This window comes from Sceloporus occidentalis, unplaced genomic scaffold, assembly GCF_023333645.1.
Source record: "Sceloporus occidentalis isolate IW3139 unplaced genomic scaffold, rSceOcc1.0.p SCAF_5, whole genome shotgun sequence".
In the NCBI taxonomy this organism is placed as follows: Eukaryota; Metazoa; Chordata; class Lepidosauria; order Squamata; family Phrynosomatidae; genus Sceloporus; species Sceloporus occidentalis.
This window is the reverse complement of record NW_028316985.1, coordinates 7,516,478-7,535,864: the sequence shown is the minus strand read 5'-3', so window position 1 is coordinate 7,535,864 and position 19,387 is coordinate 7,516,478. Positions and strand designations below refer to the sequence as shown.

Genomic DNA, 19,387 nt, shown 5'->3' with positions numbered 1-19,387 from the left:
GTTCAGTGGCAGAATCTCTCTCTTTCTCTCTCTCTCTCTCTCTCTCTCATGCACATACACAAACACACATGCCATAACATCCAACATTTCACAGATGAAAACCAGGACACATGTGTACCTGAACAACATGAGAATGTGGTCAAGACTGTAAAAGTTATTGAGGAAGAACACACAAAGAGAGGTTGCAGCAGTTTGGTTTTGCCTGAGTCTACAGGGAAGGATAACATTCTGTCCCTCTTCTCTTTCTCCCTCTGCCCCTGATGAGTTGAGCACAAATTACTTTTGCACTTTCAACATAGGAGATTATCGCACTGCGTTCTCAGACCGTTCTCATCACGTAATGAGAACGGAACGCATTTGAGTATACCGCACATATGTGTTCCAATCGGGTTCTCAGAACGTTTAAATGTGTTCCAAATGTTTTCCAGGAGGGTACAGATATGAATGTGTTCCCAGAGAGCTGAAACGTGATGAGAACGTTCCAACAGAAGTGTGTGCGATATTCTTATCTGTTCTCAAATCCGTTCTCTCATTCCTCCGTCTCCTGATTGGCTGAAAGAATGACAGGCAGGGAGGGAGGCAGGCAGGCGAGCGACTGCAGTGAGGGAAGGTGTGTGTGTGTGAGGGGGGAAAGAAGGAGGGAGGGAAGGGAGGAAAGTTGGGACAAGTGAGAGAAGAGGAAAGAAGGGAAAGAGAGAGAAAGAGAGAGGGAAACAGGGGGGCCAGAGCAGAGAGCAAGAGGGAGAGGGTCTGGCTGCTTCTGCGGGGGCCTCTAGTGTCATGTCCAGCGGGGCTCCTGTGCTGGCAGCCTGCAGGAGGCAAGGATGGCAGGGATGCCCAGGACCTTCTCCTCCTTCCCTCCAGGAAGGAACCCACAAAAGCTCCTCTGTTTGGAGCAACACACAAAAGCAAGCAAACAACTCCCAGAATTCCATAGCAAAGAGCCAGACAAGAATTAAAGCGGGGAGGGAAGCTCACAGGCCCCACCTGGAATATTGTGTCCAGTTCTGGGCACCACAATTCAAAAAGGAGCGTGTCCAAAGGAGGGCGACTAAAATGGTGAAAGGTCTGGAAACCATGCCCTACAAGGAACGACTTAAGGAGCTGGGGATGTTTAGCCTGGAGAAGAGAAGATTAAGAGGTGATATGATAGCCCTGTTTAAATATTTGAAGGGATGTCACATTGATGAGGGAGCAAGCTTGTTTTCTGCTGCTCCAGAGACTAGGACCCGGAGCAATGGATGCAAGCTCCAGGAAAAGAGATCCCACTTCAATATTAGGAGGAACTTCCTGAGAGTAAGGGCTGTTTGACAGTGGAACACACTCTTTCCTCAGAGTGTAGTGGAGTCTCCTTCCTTGGAGGTCTTTAAGCAGAGGCTGGATGGCCATCTGTTGGGGATGCTTTGATTGTGATTTCCTGCATGGCAGAATGGGGTTGGACTGGATGGCCCTTGTGGTCTCTTCCAACTCTATGACTCTATGATTCTATGAAGGCACACATTACATGCGCACACACACAGGAGGCAAAAGGCTGACAAGCAGCCAAAATGGGGAATTGGGATGACAGCAGAGGACTCTTCTTTTCTAACCGGTTTAAAGAGCTGCTATGGCTGCCGGGGCTCTGCCCTTGGCCCAGTCCCCTCCCTGGCAACTTGCTTTTCTTCGGCTTGAAGAGACCTGCATGGAGCTCCTCCTTCTTCCCAGCCTTGCAAAGGAGGTTTGGGATGTAACTTGCAAGGCTCATCTCTCCCCATTTCTCTTTCTCCCTGCCTTCCTCCCGATCCCTCCTTCTTCCCTCCCTTCCCTCCCTCCTTCTTTCCCCCCTCTCTCTCTCACACACACCCCTTCCCTCACTGCAGTCGCTCGCCTGCCTGCTTCCCTGCCTCCCTGCCTGTCATTCTTTCAGCCAATCAGGAGACGGAGGCGGCCTTGGTGGAATATGTTCTCGGAACGGTTTCAGGAATCGCTGTGCGGTAAAATGCAGTTCTGATCACGTTCTAGTTTACTAATGCAGTAATATCTGTTCCAGGAACGTTCTCATCACGTGATGATAGGAACGTTCTCAGAACACAGTGCGATAATCTCCATAGTTTGCAGCAACTGAAGGAAGCTGAGGACAAAGCAGGAAAGTGGGAGGAAGAGAGAGAAACTGGGACATTTTAAAAGTGGTTGAAAACTTGGGGTGGCAAGAGGATTACTCTGTCAAATCAGGACAGTTGGAGGGTATGACATGCAGTATGTGTGCAATGTGGAAGGCCTGAGTTCAATATGTGGTATGTCCAGTTCGGAAGCTCTCACAGGGGTGGCAAAGGCAAATGCCTTAGAAAACAGGTCACAATTACTAAGGAAGGTCAAAGAAGAAAGTTCAATGACAGACTTAATGCTGATCATAAAGAAACCAAAAATAATGACTATGGAGGGCCTATATACATTCAACCTAGACAATGAGGAAATTGAAATAATAGAAAGAGTTCTCATACCTGGGATGAAATATTGATCAAAACAGGGACAAGAAATCGGAAGATTAGGAATGGGGAGGGCGCCTATGAAAGAACTAGAAAAGATCCTAAAGAACAAAGATATATTTGAGCACTAGAGTTACCAGTAGTTAGTTACAGTCCATGCAGGCGATAGTATTCCCCATAGACAGATGCAAGAGCTGGACAGTGAAGGAAGCAGACACAAAGAAACTAAACTTACTGAATTTCTAGTAAGTTTTATCAGTCTCCATAGTTGTGTGAACATCTCATTAAATTTATTGTTCTTCCTGCTGTTATTTGTATTCTCTCTCTTCTAACATGGTCCCATATTTATATTTGTCAAGCTTTGGATATTTTTGGATAGTTTATATTGAATATTTTACCATTTAATTTGATGTTCTACAGGCCATTAAGGAACTATCGGATCGTTCCTGACTAGAACCCATTTTTTCTCCTCTCAAAGATTTGTCTTTCAACCAGAGGGTGATTCTATCCATTTCCATCATAACTGCCATTTTCAAAAGCCACTCTTCCAATTGTTGGCAGATCTTTGGTTCTCCATTTTTGTGCATATTGAATTCTTGCTGCAGCTATCATGTATAAAATCACTCTTAATTTTTTCCTCTCAGAGATTTTTTCCAACCCCAAACTTATGTTTAGTAGAAAAAGTTCCGGAGATACATTGAGAAGACTTTTTCAGAGATATTTATCATACGCTTATGAATTTCTTTCCAGGCCTCAGTTTTGGGGCATTTCCACATCAAGAAAAAAGTACCTATTTTTTCCTGACATTTCCAGTACACTCTCTTTGCAGTTTTGCATATCTTATCAAGTTCATTGGGTGGGATTTCTGGGATTTGTAGTTTTGTGAGATAATATAGCTTTCTCTGTCAGAGTGCTCTGGTGCCACAACAAACCACAAATCCCATGTTCCATAGCATTGAGTCATGACAATTAAAGCAGTGTCAAACTGTTTTATTTCTGCAGTGCAGATGCAGCCCAAGTCGCAGGATCGAGGTGCTGTGCATATGACACAAAAGAGGGATCCCATACTACTCAGCAGTGGCACTTTACTACTCAAAAGAAGTGGGAGGAGAAGTAGTATAGGCTGGCTTGCAAGACAGACTGACCAAGTGCAGGGATTTTTCCACACAAAGGGTATAACTAGGTCACAAGTACACAAAGAGTAAAGGATCTTGCAAAGGGATTTCCTGAACAACCAGGGAAAAGCAGCCTGACTCGAACTAGACTTTGTTGTGTGTGGCATTCTTATCTCACCCAGTGAAAAGGGACCCATCTTTTCAAGCTGATGTCTCTCCCAAAAGCAGAAGCAGGGACCTCATCTGGTTCACCTGCTTGTAGCTAACGCAAGTATTTGTTGGCAATGAATTCCAAAGTTTTGTGTTGTTTTTTTTTAAAGACAGCACATGTATTTTCCAAATAACTTTAGAAATATATGTCTGGAGAGGGATGCTTCAGTGCAAAAATCCAAAACTACAGTAGTAAATTACTACAGCCTCAGATCTTGCCTTCTGAGTAGGCATTCAAAGTATATTAGAATTATTGGCGGGCATCTTGTGAGACAGTTATAGTGCCGTAAGCTAGGCTTATGACCTCGCAACTGGTATTCGCATTTATGATCATGACACTATTACCAAAATTGTAAATGCCCCCCAATCCACCTTAAAATCCAGGGAGCTGAAAAGAAAAAAATGTTTTATTTTTGTTCAAGGCAGAAACCTGAAATATTAAAGTTCCAGTCCACTGGGTCTCTCTTTAGAAAGATTTCCCTGTGCAATCCTTTACTATTTTAGGTTTCAACCTCAAACAAAGGCAAAACAATAGTCTCTACCTCAAACAAAGGCAAAACAATTTTGTTCTTATAAATTGGGACTGCATTGACATGTTTTACCTTAACAACACCTGATAGTTTTCCTGATGCAAAAACATGGAGGCTTCCTGAGATATTCAGTGTTCTCTTCCTAACAAAGGGGCTTGTAACCTCACAAAGGATTCAAGACAAACTGGATCTCAAAGGCCGTAGCTTTTTGTCTTGCTAATAGAAGTTTGAGTTTATTTCCTGGACTGAACCTCCCAGCATCCACCTTTGCCTGATGAAGAAGCCAGTGGAGCTTCAAAAGTTTGTAACAAGTGTAATGTGCATTTTGGTTGGTCCAATAAAGGTATCACGGTCTTGTGGATTTTGAATGATACTGGACTTTGCTATATAGCCAACAAGAATATGTTGTGTTGATGTAACACCTAGGAAAAACAAAAGCACTGGATGGCTCTTTTAGATCAACCAGCCTGTCCTTTTATGATTGCTGTGTGTATGTGTGTGCAACACCACAACTGGAAATGACCCTTTAAATGGTTTAGTATGTTTTCAGCCTGTTTAAATTATATTTTAGTTGTTTAAAAAAGAGTCAGTGTGGCATTCTACGACTCTGGAGACCAGGGTTCAATTCCCTGTTCAGCCATGAAACCCACTGGGTGACCTTGGGCAATTCACACTTTCTCAGCCTCAGGGGAAGGCAAGGGCAAACCTCCTCTGAACAAATCTTGCCAAGAAAACCCTATGATAGATTCACTTTAGAGTCACCCTAAATTGGAAATGACTTGAAGGCACACAACAACCAATGTTTTAAATCTGTAATTTAAACCATTTAGATTGTTTTTTGGGTGAGATATAATTATTGAAATAAATAAATGACACTAGACTAATTATGCTTTGCACAAACTGCAAAACTCAATTGCAAAAGGGGTGAGAAGCTTTTAGCAATCCTGGCCTCTTGTAGGAGGTGAGATCTCTTGGAGAGATTGGAGAATCCTTGAGGTCCTCTTTCCCTGTCTTCAGCTGGACCACTCTTGACCAGAAATGCAGTGGTGATGACTTTCTACTTGTAGCAATTCCTCCACTAAACTTCACAGTTTAATCAAGTTCAGGCTTTCTTCCTATCTCATCTTTATCTGTCCTCTCCGGCAATGGGTGGACCACACAGCTACTCTAGCCTATTTGAATGCACGCACGTACACATACACACACTCCATCACTGACCACACCATGCACACTCTGCGTTGAAGTGCCACAGCTCCAACCTATGGAATCCTGGGTTTTGTAGTGTCGTGAAATACAATGGACCTTTGGTATCTGCCAGGCTTTGGTTCCAGGACCCCTGTGGATACTAAAATCTGGGGATGCTCAAGTCCTATTCAGTACAATGGGAGTAAAATGGCAAAATCAAGATTTGCTTTTTGGTGTATTTTTATAGTATTTCCAATCTGTGGATCCTTGAATCCATGGATATTGAAGGTTGACTGTATTTAGCGTTCTCTGTCAAATACTTCTAGTGCCCCACTAAAGTACAAATCCCAGGATTGTGTAGGATGCAGCCACGGCCATTAAAGTTGGATCAAGGTCCTATAATTGTGTAGTGTGACGGATACACAAGTCCAGATGCTGTCAGGCACAGTGGAGTTTCAGCTGAATAGAGATGGAAAGTCACTACTCTTTTTTAAAAAGCACCTGTCAGGATTTTGAAATCCAGCTTTGATAAAAGGAGGGCTTATTAATAACAATGATGTCTCTATTGGGAAGAGGAGAAAAACATCCTTGAATTACCCTTTGTGTGGCCAAGAGGAGGAGGGACAGTGGAAGAATTTAGTAACTGAGCTGTGTACAAAGTGCTCTTATCATATTCCTATGCCTGAGTCTAGGGCCAGGAGAGACTATTATTATTTGTCTTTGATGAAAACTATCTTGCCATCCCTCATCTGATATTTAGCAGTGCTGTAGAAAGAAAAACTTTATTCTCCCCTCTCTCTGAAACCTGAAATAAAATTGGCATATCCATACACAGGTTGTCGGACATCATCATATTAGCTTTCTTCCAAATATTTCTCTACCTGATGGGTGTGTGGGATGGCCACCCCATTTGTTCTGTTGCATAATCCTATGAAGCTGAATCTTGATTCAAATTAATTGCTCTTGCTACTCAGCTTGAGCAAAATTATAAAAAGATAAAGGGGAATTCTGTGTTGCATTGTATCAATACGAAGGGGCATGGTGGCACCAATACGGAAAGCTGTGTTGATCAACTGGCCCTTTTCTTACATCACAAAGGGGTAGGGTAAACACTGGCTGAGTTGCATTGATCTTCATGGGAATAATAAAGCCCATGACGCACATTCAGCCTTTGGAAGATCCAATTGCTACATTGGGATTCTTCCCCATCACTACCGAATTATTCCTGCACCCAACAAACATTCCCTTCCATATCTTTGGATGAAAAAAACTTGGATCCATCCATTTAGAATTCAAACAGGCCTTAAAAAACTTTATTTTGGTGAGACACTCTGAAGCAACACCTAAAACCATTAACACTGTCTCAGAAAACAACCAGATGTGATGCGACATCAGCATACCCAACATTGAAATCGGGACAAATGTGGCCAGGCAACATCACGATGTGGTCAAGATGGCAGAAAATATTAATGAGGAAAAATAGGCAAGCTGGGAGATCCTACAGCAGTTTGTTTTTGCCTGAGCTTACTGGGAAGGGCAAGATGCCAGCCTCTCCTCTCAATGCAAATTACATCTGCACTTTGAACTCAGCAGCAGCTGAAGTAAACTGAGGAATAAAGCAGAGGAGAAAGTGGGACTTTTTAAAAGCAGCTGGAAAAGTGGAATGACAGAGGATTTTAGATTTGATTGGATTTTAGAATACATCCACATATATAAGGAGATATTTTGGAGATGGAATTCAAAAACACAAAATTATTATTTTTTCTTATACACCTTGTACACATAGCCTAAAGGTAATTTTATAGACAATATTTTGAATAATTTTGTGCATGAAACAAAGTTTGTGTACACTGAACCATCAGACAGCAAAAGTGTCACTGTTTCAGCCACCCATGTGGTTGGATTTTAGAGATATTTCAGAATGCTAGATAAAGGCAATTCAGCCTGTATTTTCAGTAAACAACTGTTTTCATCTGTGAAATGATCATAGAATCATAGAGTTGGAAGAGACTGCAAGGGCCATCCAGTTCAACCCCCTGCCATGCAGGAAATCCAAATCAAAGCATCCCCAACAGATGGCCATCCAACCTCTGTTTAAAGACCTCCAAGGAAGGAGACTCTATAACCCTCTGAGGAAGGAGTTTGTTCCACTGTCGAACAGCCCTTACTGTCAGGAAGTTCTTCCTAATGTTGAGGTGGAATCTCTTTTCCTGGAGCTTGCATCCATTGTTCCGGGTTCTGTTCTCTGGAGCAACAGAAAATAAGCTTGCTCCCTCCTCAACATGACATCCCTTCAAATATTAAAACAGCGCTATCATATCATCTCTTACCTTCTTTTCTCCAGGCTAAACATCCCCAGCTCCCTAAGTTGTTCCTCATAGGACATGGTTTCCAGACCCTTCACCATTTTAGTTGCCCTCCTCTGGACACGCTCCAGTTTCTCAATGTCCTTTTTGAATTGTGGCACCCAGAACTGGATACAATATTCCAGGTGGGGCCTGACCAAAGCAGAACAGAGTGGCACTATTACTTATCTTAAAGTATAGTGTCTAGATCAAGATGCAGCCTAAAATTGCATTGGCCTTTTTAGCTGCCGCATCACACTGTTCACTCATGTTCAACTTGTGGTCTACTTGGACTCCTAGATCCCTTTCACACGTAGTTTCATTCAGCCAGGTGTCCCCAATCCTATATTTGTGCATTTCATTTTTCCGCCCTGAGTGCAATACCTTACATTTCTCCGTGTTGAATTTCATTTTGTTAGCTTTGGCCCAGCTTTCTAGTCTATTCAGATCATTTTGAATTTTGATCCTGTCCTCTGTGGTATTAGCTATTCCTCTTAATTTGGTGTCAACTGCAAATTTGATAAGTATGCTCCCAATTCTGTCATCCAGGTCATTGATAAAGATGTTGAATAGCACTGGGCCCAGGACAGAGCCCTGTGGGACCCCACTGGCAAGCAAGAGATTGCAGAGGGACAGGGCAAGCAGGTTAAGATACATCTCAGCTATCCATTTCAGCCTGATAAACTTCCACATTAGAGTACTGTAGTGCATTGCATGAAAGGCTGCCACTGAAGATAGTCTGCCAACACAAAAACACACACTAATGTAAGAAAATCAGGTTGGAAATTAGTAATATTAGAAACATCCACTAATCAGGAGAACAATTTGCAAACAGAAACACAGACCCATGAGTTTCTATTTCAAGAAGGTATTTAATTGGTCCAGCAATTGCAAAATATACAAATTTCCAAAAGGCAGACCTGTTTTACAAGCTGGCACTGCTTCATCTCAGGCAACACCCCCACCCACCCACCAAAAACAAAACATTATTCCAAACACATATATAAAGAATTAACATCACACGCCAAGAAAAAAAGCACATTCCTTTCTCAGTTCCACGACGTGTTAAATAAATAAATAGCGTTTTTGCTATTAAAAATGATAAAAAATATAAATTCAAGTATCAAAGGAAAAACACAATCAAAGAATGAGTCACTGGTGTGGTGTTCAATGGCCTTTCCCTACTCAACCAATGGAAACACTAGACTGGCTGAGCCTCCTCTACTGGTAATTGTGCAAAATCAACCACTCTCCCACTCCAACCCTATATGTTCCCCTCTTTCACTCAAACTGCCTGAAGCAGGAATGTTTCTTCTAGTTGTCTTAGTATTTCCTGCTTATAATCCAGTTGTTTTTCCCCCCACCAGTTCCCATCCATTTCCCAAAATATCCACAATCCACAAGCAAGGAACAGCTTGCCTAAAGTGTGTTGTCACAGGGCAACAGATGTGTGGCATTTGCTTGCGATTGCTTTATCTAATCGGGGCAGAAGGCAGCACAAGGACCAAAAAAGCCACTTGCTGTATGCATGATAAAGTAATTTAAAAAAAAATTAAGGGAGAGAGATTAGCTAAGAAGCTGGTGCAGGGAGAAGAAAAAACCTCAGTGTGTCAAAACACTCTGAAAACACACTCTTCCCTCCTCAACATGGATGGGTTTTTACAACTGTAATTAGAAAAGAGAAGGGTTCTTCCACCTTTGCACAAGGACACACCTATAAATTCGCTTGCACAGCAAATCCCTGTAAAAATGGTCACTTTAATACTATTTTTTTTAAAAAAGAATAACCTACTAAAGCACTTGTCACAGCACAAGGCTAATGCGGAAGGCACTGCTGTTCGCCTTGGCAAAGCCGACCTCAAATGTCTCTCCAAAACACAAACACACAAATCACTGCATTCCTACCAAGTCATTCAGTCTGTGAAGACCTTGTGTATTAACGGTTACCTGGAATTAGGATGTTTAAATGAAGGAGGGAAAGGGGGGATGGAAATGAACCTGTTCCTGCTTTTACAGACCTCCAATGTCTTTGCATATGGGGCTGTGCAATCCCTCAAAGAACTAGGTGAGCAAAGTGTGTCCCTCAGGTGGGACTGCAAGTTCCATCAGCCCTAGTGAGCAGAGCCAAGGGTGAGGCACACTGGGAGGTGCAGTCCAACACCATCAGGAAGGACCCACTTTGCCCGACCCTGCTCTATAGATTGCACTACTAGATCCACTTTTAAGGGGTTTTATTTTCATTGGATCAAGAGCTGTCCAAGTTCCCTGTTCATTAAAGCAGAGTAAGGAGAGCTCTTCCAAAAAAAGGCTGGGTGGCTAGCTGGCTTGCACATAGTGAACTGACACCCTAGTGGTAGTGGAAAACAGTAGATGGTCAAGATGCTTCCCTAGACCTAACAAAACCAACCAACCAACCCTCAGCTCATCCCCAATAGGTACTCCAATAGATTAGTCTCTTACATTTCCTAATACCTACAGCTGCTTTGATGTCCTGCATGAACTAGAGCTGAAAAGCCAGGAGGGAATAACACAATGAGGAACTAACTTGCAAAAAACACAATTCATACATACAGTCCATGGCACCTACACACATACTCCTTTCCCCTGTGCAGTCAAATCAAAAACAAACATTTCAGATGGTCACGTTCTACTTATCACATCTAGCCACTCCACCAGCTGTTTGCTGGTGAGGTTTCCAGTACAGAAGGGCAGATTAAATTCCCTCTTCAGAAAGAGATACAAATTGGGTCAGGCTTTGTTGTCACTGAAAACCAAACAGCCAATTCTGCCCCCACCAAACCCCAAAACAGCCATCGATTTCTGCTGGTGACATCCAAAAATTTCCTAAGGGTACATGTGTAGAGAAGAGGCATGCAAACTGTGAAGCGTGGACACACTTGTTGGTGTGTTGGCCTAGTTTTTATGGCCATCTCTCTAAGCTACATTCCCCTTTACGCACACATACCCCAAAGATAATCCATTTATTTACACATGTTCCAAGCAGCACAGTACCCCTTCTACTTCACTGCAAGGCAACTGTGTCACTTTAGAAATAAAATAGTAATAAAAATAAAAGCAAGAGTAATTGGATTAGGCTATAACAGTATGCAAAGTAGTACTTTAGAGCTTGCTGTGGTCTACTGGAATCTTGGAGAGAAGAGATGAAGAAACAGTTTAAAGGTCAGTGTAATCCACAGTTTACATTATAATGAGATGTCTTCTTTTTCCTCCTTCCTTTCTCTCTCTCTCTCTCTCTCTGTTTTTCACCAACCTCCCCAAAAGTCCCATTTCTGTTAAGTCCCGGTAGGTAGGTGATCATCAACAAAGGGCCATCAGCCTCGAGTCAAATGGAGCCATATGACAGACACAAGCTTTGGAGATGGATGACACAATGGAGCTGGGCTTCCGTCGGCGGTTTTTCAAGCATCGCCTGAAGAAAATTCAAGATTGCTTGTGGGAGTTGTTCAGGTTCTATGATCAAAGAGAGACAAAAAGGGAAAAAAGTTTTGAGCACATGGTTTTAAAATATGAACATTAAAAAAAATGCAACAGAGCAAGAAAGATGCAAGATGTCATTGTTTGCATGCAGATGGTTTTCAAAAGGCAACAAAAATCTATTACAGAGATCACTTCAGAAACATCATCCAAGGAAGTAATAGCTACAGGGGAAGATGACCTCATTGAAGGAACAGACGAGTCCTAAAGAAAACAGGCCAGAATCTCAGTCATTGCTCTCCTTCATCTCCTCTGTGTCCCCTGGACTAAATTGTGATAAATAATAATCTCATAAGCATGGGTCACTGAGCCAGTTAAATGAAAGACGGTCATTTCTGCTTGCCTAGCCTTGAGAAAGATGCTGTATGATGTTGTCACTGGGTATCATGTGAAGAATTAAATGCCTCTAGCTTGAAGTAGTTGCTCACTAACTACTGGTACAATAATCCTATAGGACTAGAAGAAGGAAGAACCTGTAGGTTTTGCAAGCAAGAAGGAGCCTTGAAGAAACTTATGCTATTTCTGAAGATAACAATTATAGTAAATGTCAAAATCAAGGTTTGCTTTTTTGGAATTTATATATTTAAAAAAATAATTTTCAAGCCATAGATAGTTGAATCCATGGATAAAGAATCTGTGGGTACGGAGGGCCGGCAGTATCTGTCAAATAGCTGTCCTCTGCTCATGCTTTTCCCCTATCAAATGACAGTATTACAAAAATATTGTAGCCTAATAATATTCAGTGCCATTGGTTTCTTTACAAGCTCCCCTAAGTTTTCCTCAAGCTAGAGGGAGCTATGTAGAAAAGGATTAGGGGTAAGAGAAGGAGCTGGCTCCTGCTATGTGCTAAACCTCCACTCTGCACATAGCTATTCTGGCAGTTGCAGGAAACTGGTGGACTAAACACTTTATTTAGGGCTGATCTAGGCTGCATTTACTCTGCAGAATTAATGCAGTTCGACACCACTTTAACTGTCATAGCTCAATGCTATGGAATTCTAGAATTGGTAGTTTTGTGAGTTATTTAGCCTTCTCTCTGAAAGCTCTGGTGCCACAATGAACTACAAATCCCAAGATTCCACAAGATGGAACCATGGCAGTTTAAACAGTGTCAAACTGCATCCATTCTGTAGTGTGGCAGCCCTAAACACAAAGTACAATGAGGTGACAGAGTCAAAAGGTGACAAGATGGGCTGAATCAGTCCACATTGCAAAGATGGCACATTAATGTTAAAAGTTTCTTTATATTCCATCTTAAAACTTCTTGAAAACACCATGGAGTAAGCCAGAATAAAATGTTTTTCCCATGGTATGCTTAGCTTCTACTTCTAGGGAATTTTCTACAGGGAAATCATGTAGAAAGTGTTACCTGCCCCTCTACACCTTTAAGTGGAACGTTCCTGTCTAGAATCTTTTCCTTTATGAGATCAATCACATACTTAAGTAAACGCTGAAGAAAATTTAGTTTCCCTGTCATATCTGATAAAAAAATCCTATGCAACTCTAAAACTGACACATTTTCTACACTAGTAAAGACTAGCTTATCTACACTGGTTTATTACTTTCCATCTATTTTTGTCTAATGTGTGCCCTTGAAGAGTTGGAAAGGTAAGAGGGGAGGCAGCGGAAGAAGGTATAACCCATTTTGCTTAGCAGAAAGCAAATGCTGCAGAAGTATCTCAGGACAGAAAGAAAAATTTGAGAAACACACACTTGCTACAAATGGCAGGGTATCAAGGAAGGGAAGCAGCTGCTGAAAGGGACTCCCCTGTTCTCACTCCTGCATCACCAAAAAACTACAAGTTTTTGTAGTTCCACCTAACCTCCATCTAACCTCTCTCTCCGCTCCCACACAAACACACACAAAAAGAAAAAGCCAAGGCAGAAATGATCTTGAGTAACTGTTATTTCAATGAGCTGAGGGTAGGCTTGGGGAAAGCACAACACGCAGAGCAGCAAACCATTTACCTTGGAAATATTAGTAAAGCAAAATGGTTGAAAATGTGACAAAGGGAGCGTCTTTCAGCATGAAAAGGCAAAAGAGAGAAAAGTGGTGAAGGAGAGTGGCCTTGCAGCAAAACTGTATAAAACAAATGCAGCAACGTGAGGGGTTTTCTCCATCACCAAGGCCAGGTGGCCCATGTTTCAAAAGTACAACAGAGAAAAAGGTTCATCCACGCCAGAAAACAAAAATACAAAATCTGTCTTATTGCCAGGACACATGTATTTAACCCTCTACCTTCACTTCCCCAGTGACAGAAGCAATGCAAGGTTGGCAAGAAGAGGTCCTTTCCAACATATTGCCAGTTATTCTTTTATCAGAGGAGGGAATATGGCTCCCAGACCCACCATGGCTGGGAAACAGATCCAGCTAAATATTGATGGTTGCACCCCCAGAAACCTCTAAGGCTTGTTGGTGTTATGCATCTTCAAACTGATCTCAGACTTACGGCAACCCTTTCATAGGGTTTCCTCGGAAAGATTTGTTCAGAGGAGATCTGCCTTTGTGGCTGCGAGAGTGCGATTTGCCAAAGGTCAGCCAGTGGATACCTATGCCTGAATAGGGAGTTGATCTTCCAGAATTTTAGTATGACACTCATATTACTATACCATACTAGTTCTTCGTCTATCCATTTCAATTATATTTTGGAGTGAGCAAGCCTTTTTTGGCGTGAGCAAGCCTTTTTTGGCCCTAATAGTCTTTTTTTCAGATCCAAGATGTGACTTCCAGGTTCCAAGGCTGAGGAAACTGCAGACCTCCAAAAGTCAAACTGGTATTTTCATCACCCCCTCCCACCCTGCTACAGATGGGAACTGGTGTCCAACAACATCTGAAGGATTACCCAATCCTGTTATATTCCTTTATAGTCTTGCAAGCCCAAGGCTCTAAATATAACAACAAAATGGCAGGACATTCCTTCCCTCCATCCCAAAACTTTTTGCACTATTGGTAAGCTTAGTCTTGCGCCAAAGCTTTTGAGAACATACAGAGGGTAGGGAGGAAGATCAGTTCCCCATCTCCCTGGGATTCTGCTGTTCCACAAACTGAAGTCCAATATCAGACTCTGTCCCAGATCTCTACCTAGATTTTATTTCACAACTAAAAAATCAGCCATTGTGAACCGGATACTCTCCCAATACACTGGACAGAAATTCCCAACCAGCAAGGACAATAGGCACAGAATACAACATCTCAGATCAAGAACATGCTGTCAGACCATTGGTTCATCTAGCTCAGTACAGCCTGTCTATATAAATTGCTTGGTAATTCTCTACTGTTTCAGGCAATTCTTTATACAGCCTGTCTAGAGATCCTATCTGGATTGAACTTGTGCCCTTCTAAATATAAATTACATACTGTACAGGCTACTGTCCTTCTTCTAAAAAACATGGCAGCAGGCAAGATAGATAACATATAGAGTATTACATTTCTCCCCTCAGTACAAGGGAGGATTTTGCAATTAGCCAATACTCTGCCAAAGTAGGGTTAAAATCCATCATTTTGCATTCCCAAGAGCAAAAGAGAACTTCCCCAGGTTATGAACAGTGGTGCAAGCTGGGTGTGAAAAGCCAATCGTCCACTTGTGTGGAAGCAGAAGGAAAGAGAAAGGCAGGCAGTCAAGAAAGAAAGAGATCAACCCGCAAGAAGATACTTACAGGCAGGCCTTCCCCAGTAAAGGCTGTAAAGAGACAAAGGGAGGGAAAAGAAGAATGGAAAAGAAATCAGTATGGTTTGCAAAGCTGGTTCTCATGACAGGAGATAGAAAGGCCAGGGAGAGGGATTAATCAGACTGCAAGAGAAAAGACAGACCAAGAGACACAAAGCCATCCAGCTTTAGCATCTACCCACATTCATGCCCGAAGGTCACAAAATGTCAGCAAAACGGTCTCCAACATTTCAGATCCCAAGCACAGAGATGGCCCAACAAGGATATGGAGAGGTTGGGCAGAGGAGCATGGATCCTCTCAAACACAGAATTTACTACCAACAGAGGCTGATGTTGAAAGATAAGTTTGGCTTTCAAATCACCTGAAAGACCATATCTCCCTATACGAGCCTGTATTGTGTGCCTCCAAGTCATTTTTTATTTATGGTGACCCTAAAGTGAGCCTTTCACTGTGTTTTCTTGACGAATTTCTTCAGAGAGGATTTGCCATTGCCCTCCTCTGAGGCTGAGAGAATATGACTTGCCCAGGGTCACCCAGTGGATTTCTTGCCTGAATGGGAATTCGAATCCTGTTTTCCAGAGTCATAGTCCAATGCTCAAACCACTACACCACGCTGGCTCTCTACCTAGCAGCCTACTAGAGTTTCAATTTTCAGTCCCACCAACATCATGGGTACATCTGATGAGAACTCAGGAGAGAGTCCTCTCTATCGAGGGATGCTCAATTGCCCCCCTTTTTGCTCTTTTTGCCCTTCTTATTTGAACAGGGATCCAGTTGGTTGGGTTAGTGCAACAGATGTGCTGGTTCTTAAAATATATGTTTTTTTAATGTGTTTTCAGCTGTTCTGAACTACCATTTTTAAGAGGGCTGTTGTTCAATGCTTTTAAAAATTTATATAACAGGTTGTTGTAGCTATTTTGCTTTTATGTTCAGTATAAACCACTTTGGGTCCCCTATGGGAAATTCCTGGTGCTGGATGGTCTCCTACCCAAGTACTAACCATGTCTAACCCTACGTATAACCAAACTGACAAAAGATCAGAGGTGCTCAGGGTGCTCTAGTGGTCTTACCCAGCTCTCCTTGGCAGCTGGGAGTCAAAATCCAATGCCCATAGAGCAATGCACCTGATACAGAAATGAAGTAGGTATGCTGATGATACCAGGAGACATTGCTATATTATCAACAGATTGACATTAACATTAACTTTTAAATTATGAAATGAGGGTGCAGGTAGGAAGGTTTGGAGCAGAAAGACAACTAAATGCAACATTGTTTAAACATGTGTCATTTCCAAAGTCCAAAGGACAGAATGAACCTATTTCTGATCATCAAGCATAACCTATCTTCGTACTGACTCTAAGCATATGCCACTATACAACCAAGCTCAAAACACAACAGAGTATAATCAATCTGACTGTTTTTTAAAGGTTAACACAAGACTTATTTTTTAATTATAAAGTCTTTTACTACTGTTTTTTTAGTGGAAGGAGATGAGTGCAAAAATGATGTTGGCTGTGATCTCAGAGAAAGTACTGCCATTAAAAAAATGGAACAAGCCACGCCAAAGTAACTACCTCCCAAGATTTAAAGCAACAGAAGGTACAGACATGCAATGACAACAGCCACAACACTCTGCCATCACCACCACCACCACACAAACAAAGGAAAACCACCAACAAAAGAATGTAACCAACTTGTCCAGGCAGCTGGGTGGGTACTTCCTGGGGCATACAGATGGGCAGGGCAGCAGAAGCAGCAGCGGCCACATGCTCCTCAAAGCTGTTGATGCGAGGTTTTTTGGTGGGCTCTGGGCTCGCTAGAGGGGTAACACTATTGCGTCTCATGAGGGTGTTAGGTAACTTCTTTGCATCCTAAATTAGAGCGAGACAAAGATAAAAAGTAATGAGGACGAAGGCGAAAGGTATGAAGAAAGCAGTTTTATATTAAAAAAAACACATGATGGGTTAATTGATCGGCCAAAACATACCAAACAAAAAGGAAAAAAAGGTGAATGTCAGAAAAACTGGGAGATATTTTGCAAGGATGAGGGGTACTACTACTGCAATCTCCTGTAGCAAACTTTCTCACTAACACAAACATACAGAGTGAGCATACTTTTTAAAGCAATGTGAGGCCAGGAACGAAGAGGTTCTGGAGTCAATCTCAAAGTCTATCTTGGAGCTCTGAAGAAAGCAAGTATAAGAGTCTCTATAATCTAGAACCTGATGCTTCAGTATGATGCAAAGACACGCTGAACAAAGACATGATGGATGTATTACAGAAAGTGAAAAGCCCTAGCCAGATTCCAAATCCCTGCCCCAAAACATAGTATGGCAACCTAGTGTTGTCTATGTACAGCCTGCCTTTGGATGACAAACGCAGCAATAAACCAGGCATTACATCAATGCCCATGACACCCAACCAGAGAACATGAGACTTTTGACAGATTTCTAAAGCTTAAGAAAAGGGAGAGAGTTCCACCAGGCAAGGGGCCATCAAAGAAAAAGCCCTGCTGCTACCATGGTAATGTCACAATATAGGACCTTTGGGGTGCTGAAGAATAAGTAACAACCTCCCACCTCCCCAGTTTATGTTTGTGATATCACGTCTTGTGATGGGCCTCTCATGTGTGGGCATATCTGTGGCTAGAGAGATGGGAAATGGCTTGGAGAGATTTCAGCATCCTTGACTCAAGTGCTCTTTCTGGTACTAAGTACTGGACCTCCCACATCACTATTCACCCACTGCAGGGAAAGTTCTACAGGTAAAGAAGTAGGGTAGCTGATTCTTATCTTGTTCTGGCCCCAAGTGTGCATGAGGTCTCAATTTACACATCCTTCGTACACCAGGACTCTGAAAGGGGCACTCTGACAATCCAGGAATACCTTCCCCTTCATCACTACATACCTGTGCACCCTGGGGGGCTTCCAACACTCACACCACATGCTGTCACAGCCTCAAATGCCTGACCACCTTGTAGCACCACTGCCTTGTAGCACCACTGGAGCCCACCTCCTGTGACATCATGAGGGGATCAACCCTAGGTCCCAGGTTTTGGCCCTGAAATCTCAGCCTGGCATATTTGTAGTCTGGCAATCTGGGGTGGGTCAGTACTGAATGCTTTTCGTTTATTTATATAAACTAAAATATGCCCTCTGCAAAGTTTATACATCCACCTAGACAAGATGTTGCCTCTCTGACATACTGGTTTTCTTACATTCTGATGTGTTGTTGTGGGGGTGCAAAAGCATACAACCATTATGGTCCATATTCAGCCTGATACAAGATGCCCACTCCAGTGCTGTTCCTCATACAGGTTGAGTCTCCCTTATCTAAAATGCTTGGATTGTGGTGTATTTGCATGTACATAATGAGATGTCTTGCTGATGGGACCCAAGCCTAGACACAAAATTCTTTTATGTTTCATGTACACTTTATACACATAGCTTAAAGATAGTTTCATGCACAATATGCTTAATAAGTTTGTACATGAAACAAAGTTTGTGCACACTGAACCTTCAGAAAGTAAAGGTGTCACTATCTCAGCCACCCATGTAGACAATTGTGGATTTTGGAATATTTTGGAATTCCAGGTAAGGGAAACTCAAACTGTAACACAAGGCACTTCAGATACTCAGAAAGAGTTAGTAAACACGATCTTTCTGTATTACTTGCTGCTGCTATCGTTATTCTGCTACTACTGCTATTACTGCTACCACCACCAGCCTTCCACTACAAACTATCAGGGGAAAAAACACTGCTTACAACAAAAGAGAATCCGTCTTTGAACGTTTTTCTAAAATTCAGGTGTCTACCCAAGTTCTTTCCATGTACACAGGGCTGGGGGGATGAAGGCACAAGTGGAGGGCAGAGGCCCCTCACCTCTGGTCTATCCCGGTGAGTGTTCACAGCGTCGACATTCAAGCAGATGGATTCAACTCTACAACCTTAGGGAAGGGTGAGAAAAAAGAAAAGATGCCGAACGTGGTCAACTATTTGGGTCTCAATGTTCAGCTAAGTAATTAAACTGGGGGGAAATGCTAATCAAGGTTGATTTTATTAAAATGTAATTAAAATCAGATAGATGATTAAGAAGCAGTTTAATTATTCTTTGAATCAAGCATTCAGAAATCTGAGAAGGAAATGGTAAATCGTTGATCTGTTTTTCACTGTGGCTGCACCTGAACTGCAGAATTGGACACCACTTGGCTCACTGCTATGTAATCCTGGGATTTGTAGTTTGTCATCGCCCCAGAGTTCTGACAGAGAAGGCTAAATATCTCACAAAACTACAAATACCAGAACTCCCGAGCACTGAGGCAAGACAGGTAAAGCAGTGACAAACTGCATTATTTCTGCAATGCAGATGTAGC

General features: G+C 42.3%; 1 protein-coding gene across 6 annotated transcripts in view; it reads right to left on the bottom strand.

Moving 5' to 3' along the window:
• Positions 1–8,702: 8,702 nt before the first annotated feature.
• The window catches only part of LOC149311633 (6-phosphofructo-2-kinase/fructose-2,6-bisphosphatase 3), a 30,864-nt gene continuing 20,179 nt past the window's right edge, over positions 8,703–19,387 (bottom strand). Inside the window, exons 13-17 of one of the 6 annotated variants that reach the window (XM_089527502.1) lie at positions 18,780–18,961; positions 16,709–16,885; positions 15,003–15,025; positions 13,314–13,364; positions 8,703–11,321 (exon numbers count right to left, since the gene is read on the bottom strand). In XM_089527502.1, the coding sequence (XP_089383628.1) occupies positions 11,315–11,321; positions 13,314–13,364; positions 15,003–15,025; positions 16,709–16,885; positions 18,780–18,961 (440 nt within the window). In that variant the 3' untranslated portion in view covers positions 8,703–11,314. Of the gene's footprint in view, positions 11,322–13,313; positions 13,365–14,998; positions 15,026–16,708; positions 16,886–18,779; positions 18,962–19,387 lie in introns of those variants that run through there. The other 5 variants (XM_089527507.1, XM_089527504.1, XM_089527505.1 and 2 more) reach the window with 5 other exon arrangements.